General features: G+C 44.3%; 1 protein-coding gene across 1 annotated transcript in view; it reads left to right on the top strand.

Moving 5' to 3' along the window:
- Nucleotides 1-15712, top strand: part of NUP210 (nucleoporin 210) — a 48995-nt gene extending 33283 nt beyond the window's left edge. Inside the window, exons 25-40 of the mRNA XM_053989445.1 lie at nt 165-344; nt 1653-1733; nt 1960-2091; nt 2279-2437; nt 2963-3054; nt 3695-3869; nt 6460-6635; nt 7598-7815; nt 8408-8541; nt 9252-9375; nt 10264-10410; nt 12357-12607; nt 13284-13503; nt 13639-13734; nt 13860-13943; nt 14376-15712. Of these exons, the coding sequence (XP_053845420.1) occupies nt 165-344; nt 1653-1733; nt 1960-2091; nt 2279-2437; nt 2963-3054; nt 3695-3869; nt 6460-6635; nt 7598-7815; nt 8408-8541; nt 9252-9375; nt 10264-10410; nt 12357-12607; nt 13284-13503; nt 13639-13734; nt 13860-13943; nt 14376-14476 (2370 nt within the window). The 3' untranslated portion in view covers nt 14477-15712. The remainder of the gene's footprint in view (nt 1-164; nt 345-1652; nt 1734-1959; nt 2092-2278; nt 2438-2962; nt 3055-3694; nt 3870-6459; nt 6636-7597; nt 7816-8407; nt 8542-9251; nt 9376-10263; nt 10411-12356; nt 12608-13283; nt 13504-13638; nt 13735-13859; nt 13944-14375) is intronic.
- The last annotated feature ends 1299 nt before the right edge of the window (nt 15713-17011 follow it).

Here is a 17011-nt window from a genome sequence, read left to right as displayed (position 1 = left end):
TGACATCCTGCTAGGACCTGGGGGAATAGTCCTGGAGCTGTCCTGGGAAGGTGCAGGCAGCACTGAAGTCACTGTGGTGCTGAGCAGGGAGGGTGTGCCCTGTAGTGGTGACCAGAAGAACTATCTGAAGGGTTCATTAGCTGTTCTGTGTGCTGTTCTGACAGATCAGTGCTGAAGGAGGCCCCCAGCCTCTCTCCAATGTCATTTTCTCTATTGACAACGAGCACATCGCAGCAGTGAACAGCTCTGGGCTGGTCAGAGGAGTGGCCATTGGCAGCGGGGTGGTGACAGGAGTGCTGCAGGCTCTTGATGCAGAGACAGAGAAGCTTGTGGCAGTGTCCCAGGTAATGTTTGTGGTGCTGTTGGGGGCTGACAGGAACTCTCTGACTCATGGCTTTGGCTCTGAAAGGGGGGACAGAGTCTTTCTGCATGAGCAGTGTTACCTCATGCAGTTCTCTGGCTTCCTGAAGAAGAAAACTCAGTGTTCCTTCTCCCTGGCATGTGAACTTACACAGGTACTGGCACAGGTAGTACTTTGAACAGGCAGGTAAATCTTGCTGTGCCTTAAATCAGAGTCTCTCAGATAACCAGGGAGGCTTTATGGATTGGAGTCTTCAGGATTGGTTAGTGCATCTAGAAAAGCCCATCTAAAGAAGCCTTTCCAGCACAGCAGAAGGTTGTCTTGGTCTGCATTCCCTCTTAGGTCAGGATGATCCAGAAGGCAGCTGTTGCTGAAAAAACCACACATTGTCTCCTAAGCTGCAGCAGTCTGTATAGAACACTCTCGTCCCTTTTTGTGTCCTGAACCCATCTGTGAGGTGCAAGCAGTGAATCCCTGACATTCCCTCAGAATCTGTGTCCTTAGATTTTCCTGCAGCTGAGTGTGAGGGAGGTGGGCAGGCCTGGGACTTGCATGAGACTCAGATAAACAGAACTTGGGCCAGATCTTATGACTTCTTCTTTTGAGCTCAGGGCAGCACAGCTGCTGTGAACCACAAAGATCTGCTGCTTGACAGGTGTCAGCACAGTCCAAGAAGACACTAAATAAATAAATAAATCAAGAAATCTCTGCTTTTTCATGTATGGGCAGCAGGGCAGCAGTCTGGCCTAGTGGTGTGACAGGAGGCAAAGTGAACTTGAAAGGTCAGTCTGCTGCCCATTGAGGTCCAGATCTGACCTTTCCTCCCCGGTATATAGCAGGAATAAAATCTGTCGGGAATGCCTGGATATATGAAAAGGAGATACCAGAGTAAAACATCATCCTTTTATTCTCAGTTGTCCCATTTGGTGCTCTACAATCCTCATTTCATTCTAACTCCTCTCTATGTCTTCCTTTACCCCTGGGTTTCTTCATCCCTCTTCTGCTGGGGCCCCCTGTGATCTTGTCTGCTGCTGTCTCTCACCTCTCAGCTCCATCATTCATGTCATCAGTAATTTAGGGGGCATTTTAAATGCTTATAAATCAAAATTTAATCCTTTTCAGTTTTTTACAGTCCTGCTGAATTTGTCCATCTGTATTTCCTCTGTCAAGTCATGCATATGACAGAGCAACAGTGATTAGATAATGGCAAAATAGTGGCTGTAGAGCCTGAAAGTGAAGTCTGGTTTCTGTTTGACAAGTGCTTACAGTGTCTTCCCTTCCTCCTTCCCAGGACAAGGTGGAAGTTGAGGTGGTACAGCTGACAGCTGTGAGAATTCGGGCACCCATCACACGAATGAAAGCTGGTACTCAGGTGAGTTGGTTTGGGATTGGCTTTTGTCACCTTCACATGTTGGAACTGCAGCTTGTGCTTATTGCTGTCACATCATCTGGTGACAGCACTGCAGCTCTGGGAGGAACCATTTTCTTCATGAGAGACCCGTCTCTTAATCAGAGAGAATTTTCATTCTCTTTGCTGTGGGCAGGTGTTTGGTTTGCATGCTGGCATTACCTAAGCAGGCTGGTTTCTCTCTTTCCAGATGCCAGTTTATGTCATGGGCATCACCAGCACTCAGACTCCTTTCTCCTTCGGCAGTGCTGTGCCAGGCTTAACGTTCCACTGGTCTGTCACCAAGAGGGACACTCTGGATGTCAGGACAAGGCACAGTGAGGTAAAGTGTGTGTGTGTGTGTGTAGTGCATGTGTGTGCAGCTTGGGAAAAGGAAACGGCCACATCAGGGCAATGCAGGGAATATTGCTGCCTCCACTGCCTCAAAACCCAGGATCAGTTGTCAGCAGCTCGGTGCCAATGTCTGCGCTTTCCATGAGTCAAACTTTAATGCCTTTCTCCTGTCCAAGGCTGCTTTTCAGCTTCCTGCAAACTACAACTTTGCGGTGGATGTTTATGGCAGAGTAAAGGGAAGAACAGGCCTCAAAGTTGTAGTGAAGGTCCTTGATGCTGCAGCCAACCAGTTCTACAACATGGCAAGAGAACTGTCCGACGAAATCCAGATTCAGGTAGGATGATTTTCTACACAGTTGTTCATGTTGAGGTATCTCCTTCAGAACTGGACTGAAGTCTGTGTTTGAAATCAGGAATTTGAAATGCAGGAGTAGCTCCAGCTTTGGTTTATCTTTGAGCCCTTACTCTTGTTTGTATAATGTTCCTCACTGGGGCTCATTCAGTTCATGGGCTCATGGGGATAGGGGGAGTCTAAAGTAACTCAGGTGAATATGGGGTTCCCAACACCTTTTCCCTTGAGAAGTCTTCTGTTTTCATGTTAAAGAAAATTCCTGAACTTACTACAAGCCAGTTTAGCCATAGCCCTGGAAATAAATACTCTCAGAATAACTTGTAGAAGATACTGGCTCTCCCATTCTTAAATATTCATGTTCAGTTGTCTTTTTTACCATATATATTATACAAGAGAAGAAAGAAAGTTACAGCTCTGTTTAGTTTGTTTGTTTATTTTGAAGATTAAACAAATAAAGTAAATTACTGTCTGCACACAACAGTGGGCCAAAATGCCTCTTACTTTCCAGGTGTTTGAAAAACTTAATCTAGTCACTCCAGAGGCAGAAGCAGAGCAGATCCTCATGTCACCAAATTCCTTTATTAAACTTCGGACCAACAGGTCAGTGCTCAGTTTCCATACTGTGGCTTGTGTCACCCCTGTATCCAAACTGTAGGACAGCTGTGTTTAAGGGAGTTGTTTCAGTCTCTCAGTAGCACTGTTCCTCCATTTAATACACAGTTTACCTGCTGGTTCATGGTATCTTACTGTTCTCTCAGGCTTTGTCAAATCTTTTATTAGATTGTAGCTGTAAAATTTATTCAATACTGGGAACTTTCAGATCCTTTCTTTAAAAGCAGCTGAGCCAGTTAAAGCAGTACCCTGCTGCCTGCTTCCTGTAGAGGTTTTGATGGGTGATTGAGGCTTTGTGGAATATAATTCTGTGTATTTTGCACACAGAGGTTATGGTTGGATTTTCAGATTAAAATGTCATTTCCAAATGAGAAATTCTTTTTACATAATCTGTTTTCAAAGACTGACATTTTAGACTCATACCAGGCTTGAAATGTAGTTTTCCCAGCATAATAGTGGTCAGATAGAGACAGTAGGACACACACTGAGGGCAAAGCTTTAGAGGCATTTGCATTTTAGGGGGAGGGAACCCTAAGTTTCATGGAATCACAGAATGGTTTGTATTGAAAGAGACCCTAAATATGGTTTTACACATTTAAGGGGTTCTTTACTTTCTGTTTTGCTTCAGGGACCGAGTGGCCTCCCTAAGTTACCGTGTCCTGGATGGCCCAGACAAAGTCCCTGTAGTGAAAATTGATGAGAGAGGATTCCTTGTCTCTGGGTCTGTGATCGGATCCTCAACCATTGAAGTGATTTCACAAGAATTGTTTGGCATCAACCAGACCATCATAGCTGCTGTTAAGGTACTGTCAGCTCCCTTCCTTTGCACTTTGCTCAAGTACATCTTCACTACTCCAACAGGGATTGTTGGCTACACTTCTTGAACTTCACTTCTGAAAAATGAGCAGTGTAGGAATTAACAGTTCTGAGCTCTGAACCATAGGACACCAGGGAGTGTAAGCTCATCATCTCTGTTCAAAAAACCCTTGAGCCAAGAACTTCCTGCATCTGGCAGCATGAGCCTTGAGATACCCATTGCTCCCCTTCCTCCTATCCCTTTTTACTGTCAGCATCTTCCCTCTGTCCCAGCTAAAGGAGAAAAATGTACAATTGAGTGCTTTAAGTTATTTCTAAGTTTAATTCCTGTAATCACTGTGAAGTGGCTTGGTGGATTTTTTTAATTTGAATTTTGGAATTTCCCAAATTCATCTCCAGCTCTGTTACTGATGACCTTTTTTCTTCCCATTGGCAAGTGAAAGATGTCTGATGAGTTTGGGGTGGCTCAAATGCCGTTTAGTCAGCACGCAGTGGGACTGAAGTCAGATCCCCCTGTGTGAGTTTGTCCTGTACCCAGGATGGTGATACAGAGCTCTCTGTAGCAGGACCCATCTCAGTTCAGCACCTTGTACAGCTCATTTGTTTTCCTGTACTTACTACAACTGTAGTGCCTTTATGGAAATTATATTTTTAACCCCATGAGGTAACACAATTCATTTTATGGCTGAAGAGCTGAGGGAGCTTGAGAGGTTTTGCCGAAGGTCGTGTCAGAAAACTTGTGACAGAGCTGGAGATGAGCTTGAATCTACTGTGTCATTCTAAGGCAAAGCTCTCTCCTTCACTTTGTCCTTCTTTCATAAGGTCTGGTGTTGTCTGTTTACAAGTGTACACAATTAAGAATCAAACTGCTGCAGCAGCATCACCTAACACTTAGACCTTGAACTTGTTCAAAGAAGGGTTCTTACATAAGCCAGGGAGGGTGGGGGAAGAAGAAGTGACAGTGAGCTTAGTGTGGGACCAAGCTCAGCACTTGCCTGGACCTGCTGCACTCGGTATTTTATTTTATTTTTTATTTAATTAAAAAAAAATACATCAAAACCCAAGATACTTTAACAGTAAAAGGCTATTTTCATCAATATTAAATATAGCAGTTGTCCCTTGTGGGACAGTTGCTGAGATTTTAAAGTAAAGCAAGCTTGATAATCTGCCAGGGAAATGGTTTTTTGTTGGCTTGTAATCACAGCTTGTTGGGCAGAGATCTGTGTGCATGGAGATTTTAACTGATGAAACCAGCCTGTGGAGCAGACAGTGGGATATACTGATGTTATAGCCGCTTTTTTTTTTTTTTTTTTTTCCGGATTCACCAAAGATGTATTTTGCTTGAGGCCAAATTTGTCCTTTCCTTTTTAAGTTCTGACATGTACATTTTCAGATTGCAGAGTTTTACGTTTTAGCTGAGCCTCTTAGGTCGGGAAAATAAAGGGATTTTTCTACGAGATAAGCTTGAGGCCTTCTTTTAAAATAGTTTTCTCAATATATTTGAGGAGTTTTGCTTCCTTTGTCCATTATTTGTTTTTCAACAGCTGTAACAAAAAGAGCATTATTTTTGTTGGGTAATTTTGCTCATTAACCTAGGTAAGTTAATCAAGAATAGTAATATGCAATTTAAACACCAAAAGAATAGGTTGTCAAGTCTTTGTCTTCAGAAAACCTTTCTTGACTGGAGTGTTACTGCAGAAATGTGGGGCTGTGCACATATGGTTAATGGAGCAGACTCTCCTGAGGAGTTCAGAGCAGTTCCCAACTTCTGTCTTGGCTGAGGAGAGGCACTGAGGGAACCAAGCTCAGCCTGCTGAGCCCTCAGGGTTTGTCAGCTTGCAGCTCTGCCTGGAACAGCTTGGCTTTCTCACCTGCTGCAGGGGAGCTGGGCAGCAGTGACCATTCCATCCCCTTACTCACACCTACATTGTGAGTTACCCTTCTAATACCTGCGCAAGAAATTGCACCTTTTATTTCAGGAATTATTAGGAGAGAGGTCATGGGGCCACTTCTTCTCTTGCATATCCAGGGAATCTTAACAGTGTGAATTGATAGGATAGTAATGTGTTCTCTGTGTGTGAGATGTATGTTTCTACGTGATTATTTCTTGTTTCAGTTCCCAGTGGTACTAGAAAAAAAGGGCTAAGAAATATCAGCTGTGAGGGTACAAAGCAGACAGAGCCATGACAGGGCAAGGGGAACACACAGGAAACACTGAACGAACGTGGGACAGCACTCTTTACTGGGGTAGCTGTTCAACACAGAGTTCGGGAGGCTGTGGAGTCTCCATCCGAGGAGATGCCCGAGAGCTGCCTGCACATGGTCCTGGCCAGCTGGCCCTGGGTGCCCCAGCTTGAGAGGGGGGCTGGACAAGACAGTGTCAGAGGCCCCTTTTAACCTGAAAAGGAGATACTGATAACAGCAGCTTCATGTGTTAGTCCTGGCATATGGCAAAATGCAAATGGCTCATGAAGACAGCTCTGGATATTTACATAAAAAGAACTCTTTTCGATTATTTTTATAGGGGCATCGTAAAAAGCAATTTAACTTCCCTTCTCACTGCTGATGTTTTTCCAGGTCTGCCCCATCTCCTACCTCAGGATCTCCATGAGGCCCGTTCTGCTGACCCAGAACGAAGAGGCACTGCAGGCCCTGCCCCTGGGTGTGACACTGACATTTACGGTCCACTTCCACGATCACTCCGGAGATACTTTCCATTCACACAATGCTGTGCTCAACTTTGCCACCAACAGGTGGGTGTCTGTCACAGGTGGTAATTACACAGAGCAAGAAAAGGCCAGACACACATAAAACAAAGATGGTTCCAGAGATACCAAGTGAGCATACAGCTTGGGCTGGGATTAGCAAAGCAAGGGTTTTGTCTCTGCGGCCTTCAGAGGCAGTGGCAGGAAGGAGAGTTGCAGTTGGCAATCGATATTCCCTAGCTATGGAAAGCTGCCCAGAAAAGCACGGTCCCAGCGGGGCCTGCAGGAGTTGTGCTCTGCTCTAAGTGACTCTGAATCATCCCCCGCATGCAGCAGTGGCCCAGAGAAACAGCTGATCCCTCAGCATCTACCTCTCCCAGTGCTGTGTTCCACTGACTCACTAAGGGCTTATGTAAGTGGGGAACGTTCTGGATCAGGGGCTGTCTCCTCAGATAGGCTTGTGCAACCTTCCCACAGCAGAGACAAGCCTCAAAAGGCTTTGGTCTCTGCCTCACAGAATAAATGTTGTGAAGCAGCCTCCTGTGGTCTTCAGTAAAATACCACTAGTGCTGTTACTGAAACATGGTTTGTTTTCTGCAGAGCACCTTGCTGAATGTGGGTAAATACCAGAACTGGCCATCCAATGGCATTATGTCTGGGAAGCTGCATATTGATGTTCAAATTTCTTGGCTTCCTAACTCCCTTGAGAAAAGGAAAAAGAGGCAAATGATGTCATTCTAAAGCTCTGCAATTCTCACAATTAAGAAGTAGTTTTCATGCGTAATTGCGATCTTGGTATTTCCTCAGCATAGTGGTGAACTGAGAACTGTAATTTGCCTCAGTGGCACCTCAATAATTTTTACAATTTCCTTACTTTGCTGGACTTCATCAGATGACTGTTCCTGAAAACAAGCAGTCAGCCAGCTGAAGAGTTTGATACCTCTCCTGTTGGAGAGACAGTGCCATTCCCAGGCCTTCCCTCATGCAGCAGCACTTGTGTTTGTGTGCAGAGACGACTTCGTGCAGATCGCCAAGGGAGCCGCCAACAACACCTTTGTGATCAGGACTGTGAACGTGGGGCTGACCCTGCTCAGGGTGTGGGATGCAGAGCACAGTGGCACTGCAGACTACATCCCACTGCCTGTGCAGCATGCCATCTTCCCAGAGCTCCCAGACGTGGTGGTGGGGGATGTCCTCTGCCTGAGGACCTTGCTGACAGCCCAGGAAGGTGAGTGGCCTCCAGCTGTGTGGGTTAGCAGCTATTCTGTGGGACACCAGTCTCAGCAAAACTAAATGCATAATTTACCATGTTTGTTCAGAATCAAATGTCACTCTTCTTGTTAACGATAAAAATAGGTTTGATCAACTCCTCTAATTTTAATTGCACTGTGCAGTATGTCTCTTGTATTGAATTCCTGAGCATCACACTTCAGACATTTCTATTCCATTAGCTGGGAAGGCTTGGTTCTGAGGGACTCCTGCAGAGTCAGGCCTGCCTTCACTCACTGTGTTTGATTGTTGGTCTTAATGGGCTTGTGTCAGAATAACTGCTGGGCAGTGGCACTCCCAGACACCAGAGTGGTTCCTGGGCACTGGGGGATGTGTGCCCTGCCTGGCAGAGGCACTCCCAGACACCAGAGTGGCTCCTGGGCACTGGGGGATGTGTGCCCTGCCTGGCAGAGGCACTCCCAGACACCAGAGTGGTTCCTGGGCACTGGGGGATGTGTGCCCTGCCTGGCAGAGGCACTCTCAGACAGCAGTGCCCAGGAAATGCTGCAGTTGGCAGCAGGGTGTGAGCAGTGCCCTTTGGTGTTTTCCAGGCCTGCCAGGCGTGTGGAGCTCCTCCTCAAGTGCTCTTCTCGTGGATTCCAAGACTGGCGTGGCCCTGGCAAGGGACTCTGGGGTAGTCACTGTCTACTATGAGATGCCTGGGTTACTGAAAACCTACAGAGAGGTGAGGCACTGTTGTGTGTACTGCTGAGATTAGTTTGGACCTCACCAAACTGTATTCTGTGGACTTTTTTTTTTTTGTTGTTATAAATACTTAGAAATGTTCTTCTAGAAATGCAGATGGTTGGGAAGAATTTGGTATGTGGGCAAAAACATGTTTTTTTAAAAAAACTTTTCTAAGGAGGAAAATGTAGCATAGCCATTTTGATTTTTCACCTTTACTGTTCTTATATTGTACATTTTGATTCCTTTGTTGGCTTAAGTTGCTTTCAGGTGCTAGCCAATTTTTGAGTATGGCTGCTATTATGAATGAAACTTCACTGCAGGATTAGATGTCAGCAAGAAGTTGCTCAAGTGTTGTGCCATGCATCACTGATCAGAAGTACTCCATTAAATTATTTTGTTTATCTCTATGCAGTCGTACTGTTGACACAATTCACTGCATCAGCCAGCATAAGCACTAGACATTCTTTTTAAATTAAATTTAGACATAAAGCTTTATGCATATTAACTTCTGGGGGTTGGGTAGGAAGACAAAATGTTTTTGCTAGCTTAAATTGCTTGGAAAGGCAGTTTCTAATATTAGAGAAATGTGGGATTTCAAAGAAAAACATCATCTCGTGGAGTCTTTCACAACCAATCCAGTCTGGGTTTGCCTTCATTTTTATTTGTTGAAACAGTTTTTGGTAACAATGTGCCTCATCCTTTTTTCAGATCCTGATTAATGCACCTCAGAGGACCACAGCAATGCATGTCAGTGGCATGCAGGCAAGCTTACAGGGAGTGGCAGCTTCAAAAGTCATAGTTTTAATTGGGGAAACAAACAAAAATTTGAAAGGTATGATGAAAAAATATTTATGCTGATGATTTATTGGATTCATGATGCTTTAGTTTGTGTTACAGGGTTTTTGTTTGTTGTTTAAGGGTAATTTACAAGATCCCCAGGAACCTCAAATGCCTTTCTAGAGTCCTGGGAGCTCTGGGAGCCATGGGACAGAATTTGGAAAGTGTTCTGGAGCACTATTAATATTTCACAAGTAACAAAATCAGTAGATTTTAATAGAGGTACCATTTTTGATCATATGAACAACAGTTAATGGGCAATCACCTAATTGCTTGTATGTTTAATTGCAATTGCCTTCTTGGAGTTGTTACATTTTCTTACTTAGTTACCATGCTTAAATCTTTTGCAGAACTTATCACCAGTTAGAATCAATACAAACATTAAGCATCATATTGTGTCCTCTATTTAATGTGCTGTATTTTGTGTGGTTATAGATCCTTTTAGCTTCTAGCTTAACAATCAGCACTTCTTCCAATAGTATTTTATTTTGCCATATGTAAGTTATTAACGTACCAAAAAATCATCTCACCAGATAGTAAAATCTAACTCAAGGCTCCCAGGATCATGTAAGTTATTCAAGAGACATCTGAGCAGAAGATTCTCTGCAGCTTATTCTTTCCTGTAAATAAATTATTCCTGTCAAGAAAACCCCACAACACATGAAGTTTTCATTGCTGTCTCTTTGGGATTAGACCCTGAGCAAAGGCAGCTGTCTGTGATTTCCAGTGATTTTAAGATCCTCATAACCTTGTGGAACTATTTCAGAAGGTGGTAGAATAACTCAATGCTACAAGCCATGATTTTGCTTTTAATTAATTCAACTAAATTAGCTACAATTTTATTTTGTATTTAATTAGAGATTAATTGTTTCCTTCCCCCTAGGGGAGTGTTCACCTGCTCAGATTGAAGCCATTGCTGAGTTACAACCACAGTCCATTATCAGTTGCCATCTCGATTTCAACAGTGATGCCTTTGACTTCCCAGCACAGGATATTTTTGTGGCAGAACCTGGATTTGATGCAGTTTCAGGTAAGATATGACAAGATGCCATGCTGCAGACAAACACAAGCTCTTTGGTCCAGCAGACTCCACAGAATCCCAGCATCATGGGTTGGGTTGGAGGGATCTTTAAGCCCATCCAGTGCCACCCCTGCCATGGCAGGGACACCTTCCACTGTCCCAGGCTGCTCCAAGCCCACTCAGCCTGGCCTTGGGCACTGCCAGGGATCCAGGGGCAGCCACAGCTGCTCTGGGCACCCTGTGCCAGGGCCTCTCCACCCTCCCAGGGAAGGATTTCTTCTTAACATCCAATATAAACCTCCTCTCTTTCCTCTGAAGTCTCTGGGCTTTGCTGTGTAGGAGCTCAGGCCTCAGTGAGTTGCTGACGTGGACACTTCTTGTTTCAGTGGGTTTTCTGCCTGTGACAAAATCTTGTGTTGGTTTTCAAAGAAAGACAGATATCAGAAGTGGTAGCCCACTTCATGTTTTGCAGAGTTTTTGTAGGAAGTAAAAGAAGCAAAGGAGCACTCAGTTGACAAGTATTCCAAAAGTGGAATGTACCCCCAAAACATCATGAACTGGGCCTTAAAAGGGGGGGAAATTGCCAGACACTGTGGAGGTGGAAATAAATTTGTCAAGTCTACAAAATGTGTTAATGTTTTGAAAGTGTAACTTAATTTAGAACAGCGTGAAACCACCATGGACTTTACTTAAAGAACATTAATTATCTGTTAGATAATTAATCTGCAAGCTCATCCCTGCACCCATTGTGTAAACTCGTATTCTGCCCTGCATATGCCTCTGTTACTTAGGTAGGGGAAGAAAATAAGGGGAAAGCATGCACCTGGCAAGTTCTCCTTGTTACTGATCCTTTTTATCTTCAATTCTCTGGGAAGTTTTTACTACCTTTACTGCCAATAACAGATTAATTGGTCCCATATGAGACTAGAAACATGGTGAATATATAACTTTTAAAGGAGCTTTTATAAATAAACTACATCTTCACAGACTCGGTGATGGTAGGTGGCTTAAATTTTAACGCTAGTTGAAAAGAATATGAAATAGGATTTTCAGTCTTGTTTTCAGTAAAGCTTTTCAGTATTAGTGTGTTATGTTCAAAGTGGAACTGAGTCTCAATGGCATATTAGAATAAAATGTGACTGGAAGTTACCAGCATAGTGGTTTTTTTCATGATGTTCAGTTTGGGACAAGGAATAATTCTATAGTTGTAGTGCTGGGATTGTGATGTTTGACTCCACAGACACACTGTCCCTGTCCATCTGTGCACTCCTCATCACTGCTGGTTGAGCTTTACCGCCTTTTTTAGCTTTTCTCTGAAGATGTCCCAGCAATCTTGCGTGGAGAAAAACCCTTTGTTGGGGAAGATGAAATAGGAAAGCCTTATAAATATGATTGCCTGGCAAAAGATTTAGAAAATACAGATATTGAGATGAGAACAAGGTTTGAGATACCAAACCTTAATTACTGAACTAGAAAACAATAGCATAGCCAGATTGAAAGCAATTCCCCCTTCTGATTAAACAATGCCCTTTACCTACAGATAGGTCCAAAGGTCACATGGAATGTTGTGTCTCACCCCCCAGTGTCTGGTTCATCCCATACCTGTAACTCTCCCCTAAAGTATCAGGTATCTGTAACCCCCTTGGTCCAAGTCCTGTCCCAGCCCACCTTGAAGCCCCCTGATAAGGTGTGGCCGAGGGACCGGACGCTCTCTTGGATCTTCCTCTTGGGACCCTCACCTGGAACCCTCTCTTAGCCTCGTTGCCTCTCTCCCTCTCTCTCCCAGGGCCTGCCAAGAGTTGCAGCTAGCAACTCCAAGCAGGGCCCTTCACCCTTTATAATAAACCACATCTTCTAAGACTTGACTTCAGAGATCTCTCGTCTCCATCCATCCAAGCCAGCCCTACACCCTTAAAGGTGAGCAGCTAACAGCCCAAGCTGTCTTGTTCCTGCAGGACACTACACGTGCTCCATCAGGATGCTCAGCCTCACTGACAAGCAGCTGAAGCACCTGAGCAGGAGCAAGGCCACGCTGTGGGTGGCAGCGGCGGTGCGGGGCAGCGCCGCGGCCGGGCAGCAGCAGGGCGCTGAGGTGCCCTTCAACCGCTGGTTCTACGCTGACCAGGCTGAGATGCTGCTCAGCAACCAGGATGTGAGCTCCGTGCTGAAAATCTTCGGTGCCAGTGAAATCCTGGATAGCCTGGAGGTGAGTGCATTCCCAGGAAGTATCTCAGCACAGCTGAAAGCATTCTGAGCTGTCACATGCAGATGCAGGCACTCCCTGCCATCTTTATCCTGTCAAGATTTGTTCCTGAGAAGAAATGATGATTGATTCTTCCTCAGTTTTCACTTTCCATAGGATCCCAGAATGCTTTGGGTTGGCAGGGACCCTGAAGCTCATCCTGCTCCAATGCATTGCCATGGCATGCCACTCACTCACTGGGCTGCTCAGGGGCCCATCCAGGCTGGCCCTTGGGTTTTGGGGTCGTACAGGTGTGTCAGGCTCACCTGGGCATACAGCCTGGCATGTGTGCACCAGCTCATGGGTCAGGAAGCAAAAACCTGTTTTACCCCTGTGGCAGGGGAAGTCTTGCCCAAGTGTGACTGACTGCCCACAGCTCACACAGCCCATAGAGGGTCTGTGGGCTTTGGCTGTGTGGGGTTAGCCCAGACCTGTGGAAGGGGCAGGTGAGAGGGGGCACCCTTGGCAATAGGCAGGGGGAAATGCTGCAGGTGTCACTGTAAGTGTACACCTGGCCCTATGGAGGGGTGAATTGCTGAGTGTTTCTGTGGAATCACCCATTGCTGGCACGTGGCCTGGAAGAGGGAGCTGTGCTGTGCTGTCCCAGCAGTCTGTTGCAGGTTGGATGTTCCCTGTGCAGGTGAAATGCGAGTCCCCAGCAGTGAAGGTGCTGGAGAAGGAGAAGTCCTATGGGCTGCCAAGTTACGTGGTGTACACTGTGAGCCTGGCTGATCCCAGAGTTCCCAGCCAGGGCTCCCTGTCCACCACTCTGACTGTCTCCAGTCCCATGACAGACCAGTCCATCACCATCCCAGTGACAGTGATCTACCTGGCTGACAGAACCACTGCACCCATGAGATGTAAGTTTAGCTCTGTACTCTGTATGCCAGCAGAAACATTTAGCTTCTCTGATGTTTATGAGGTTAACTCTTAAAGCAGATTGGAGAAGATGCTCCTTTTAACTCAATATTGCCTCCTCTTAATCAATTCTGCAGATGAAGCCAGTCTCTTCCAGCAGTTTGTTGAGTCTTACCAGGTGATGATCTTCACGCTTTTTGCACTCTTAGCAGGGACAGCTGTTATGATCATAGGTAAGAGAAGGAAAGATTGCACAAGAATTTTTTTTCCATAGCTTCTTATGGTGTGTTAGCTGTAAGGTAAAAAGGAATGATTGCCATGTGAAATTATTTTGGTTTGTTTTTCAATTGTCTTGCAGCCTACCATGCATTTTTCTCACCGAATGAACAGCACAATCAGCCAGTATTCCACCCAAGGACAAGTCTTCAGCACACCCCTAACAGTAAGCAGCTGTCACCCAGTTAGAAGTGAATTAATTGATTCGTCTGGCCATTGCACTGGAATTGAATGTAGGAAGGTCTGTAATCAAGAGTGGCAATGAAAAATAATTCACATTCTTACAGATGTGTTTAAGTTACAGTGAGCTGCAGGCCTGGTTGTAAACACAAGTGCCTGATGCTTCAGATGAAATAAGGCAAATTCAAGTGAACATCACTCGCTGAGCGGAAATTTACTGTGCCCCCCTCAGACTTAAGTCTTGAACAGGAAGAGCCACAAACTTCTGATAATTGCAGGATGCCTTTTCAAGAGGCACTGAGCTAAAGGGATGATTTCATCAGGTTCATTGCCAGCGTTCAGCAGATGATCAAGAGCAGTTGTTTGTTCTTCTCCCACCATTCCGGAGCCTGATTGTCTTCTCCTTCCCATGTTTCAGGTTCCATTGTGTCACCTGCACATTCCTTCAGCTCCCAGGCCTCGAGCAGGCAGACCAGCCCCTCGGCCACGCTCTGGAGCACGGGTTACGCCTCTCAGTAGAGGCAGCACGGCTTCTCCTCGTGGCAAATAAAAATAAATGTACAACTCAGTGCCTTAGCAAGCTCAGCAACTTCAGCAGTCGGGATGTAATGCAGGTTTGCTCTGGAATATAACTAGGTCCTTAATTAATTTATTTTTCTTGCTATTTAGGGCTCTTTGAGTTTATTTTTTTAATGTCAGTGCTTCAGTTCTCAAAAGCTTGTTTTATCTGTTGTTTTTTGCTGCCTGCACAAAAAGCAATGTTTATGCTAGATTGGCTTCCTTGCATTCTCCAAGCAACTAGAAGTTATAGCTAAGTTAGAGCGATAACAGTTTTTTATTTACTTTTTATAAAATTAGATTTCTTTCTAATTAACTTTTTTAAAAAAGGGGTGAAATATGAGGTGAAACAGGTGAAATATAGCCAAAAGTTTGAAGGATTGTATATTTTGAAGAACTGTTTTTATTTGGCGTTCCAAAAACTCAGGAATGTATTGCACTGATAAGTGTTCTTATGTTTAGCCTTACACTGGGATTCACCAGCACAATATGCTGGTTTAGCATGAGGAATGCTGGAACAACTGTGAATAATTTAGAAGTTTTTTTACAACAATGATTAGAAAAGATAAAAAAAAAGAACCCCAGAACTTAGTGTGAGTTCCTTTGGGTACAACTGCAGTATTCCTTGGTACTGTAAGCACTTTTCTGAACTGGGAATGTGAAAGCATGTGCCCTCTAAGTGCACCTTTCTTCTGGTAGGAATCCTTTATTTTGAGGATATAATCACAACCCAGTCAGGGTTTTGCAGCTATCAGATAAGGGTTTTGTTTACATATAACAAGCATCCCAGTTTTAACTGTGAATAATATTCTGGCTGTCTGAACTTTCCTAAGGACCATGAGGAAAGTGAAATAACAAAATACTTTGGGTGCAGAACTATGCAGGCAAATAGATGAATGGAATGCAAACCCAGTGCATGGCATAGTGTTTTGGTTTCACACAGTGTTAAAAACAAAAGGATTGTTACACGTATTGAGTCTTGTTTAACTTACTGGCTAGTTTTGGAGAAATTGTGCCTTAAGTGCTAGTACTACTGAAAAAGGTCAGTTTGGATGTAGATAATCATTTGAATCTGTGTTAAAGCTTTTTAAGACTCCTTTATTTTGAATTATCTTGTGGTATGGCTGTTCAGAGTCTAGCACTGGACTATATTATTTAAATCTGTATTATTTAATAAAGCTTTTAAAGATTCCTTTATGTTGCTGTTGATGAATTTTTTGCGGTTTGGCTGTTTAGAATTTAGCATTGGGCTGTTGTTTGAACTTCACTTCCTACAGCCCCTCAGTGTTTGCAATCACGATTTTCCAATCTTAATTTTCTCTCTGTTGGCAATGTAATGTTTTTAAATATTTTGACAATTCTTCCACTAGTATTTGTTGTCAGAGATTTCTTCCAGTTTTCACTAAGCATCTCCAATTCCTGCTGAAATCAGTGATGACTGTAGAAGCAGCTGTTCATTTTCTAGGTTTGTTCAAACTTCCCATTTTGTTCATTTGGGTTTTAAAAGAAAGATGTGATCTTTTTTCCACTTGCATTCAACAAGAAATCAATGGGCTGTGAATATCTCTGTGCTCCTGTGATAAACTCTTCAGAAATGATTAAAGGAGAGATTTTGCTCTCCTGTTGTTTCTCTTTCCCATTCAGCAATCTGGCACTGAATGTTCTGAAAAACAAACTGCTCCAAGTGGTGGGAGTACTTTGGCAAATGCTCGCTGTTTATTTCATTTCTTTAGGCAAGTAGTTGCAGTCTCCTGTTAAGGAAAAAAAAAAAAAGTATGAAGTAGGGTGCTGGTATGGCTCAGGAGCCAACCTCCTGCGAGCAACAACCAGGCTTTTGCCTCGAGGAGCTCACCTGACCTGTGGGGCCATTCCTGGAGCTGGGGGGATTTGGGGATATAAATTTTTCTGTGCAGGTTGCTGCCAATGTAAAGATTTTTTTTTTTTTTTGACTTTAATAAACTGAGATTTGCATTTAATGCCGATTTCCCCCCCTGTTCACTTACTGGTTGTTCCTGACTGTTTTCTCCCCTGAGAGGGAGAAGGGCTGCTGGGAATGCGTCAGTTCCAAGCTCCAGGCCTTATGTGAGTTGAAATGTCTGAGCTGTGCCAGGCTGACTCCTGCATCCAGAAAATCCCTGCCTGCCAACAGCTGATCAACAGGTGTGTCCCAAGGAATTACTCAATCAGGTTAAGGTTAGAAAGGCTAGGTTAATACTGGTCTTCAAGCCAATCTGCTCCCCAATAAAACATCCCAAACACAGCCCAATCTTTATTTCTCCATCTACCCCCTTTAAAAAGCAAAGCAGATGATGAATGAAACATGGCACACGCCTTTTCAGCAAAGAGCTCTTTCGGATGGGCAACCAAGATTATGGTGTGCTGTTTCAGGGGAAGGTTTTCCTGGCAGCATGTCAGCTGCCTTTTGTAGTTTGTATGAAGGATTAAAGTTCTCCAGGTGAGAGTCCAGCCTTGGCCTGCAGATAAAGGCATCCTTAC

Source organism: Vidua macroura, chromosome 13, assembly GCF_024509145.1.
Source record: "Vidua macroura isolate BioBank_ID:100142 chromosome 13, ASM2450914v1, whole genome shotgun sequence".
In the NCBI taxonomy this organism is placed as follows: domain Eukaryota; kingdom Metazoa; phylum Chordata; class Aves; order Passeriformes; family Viduidae; genus Vidua; species Vidua macroura.
Note: the sequence above shows the minus strand (reverse complement) of the source record. Positions and strands in the feature narration are given on the sequence as shown.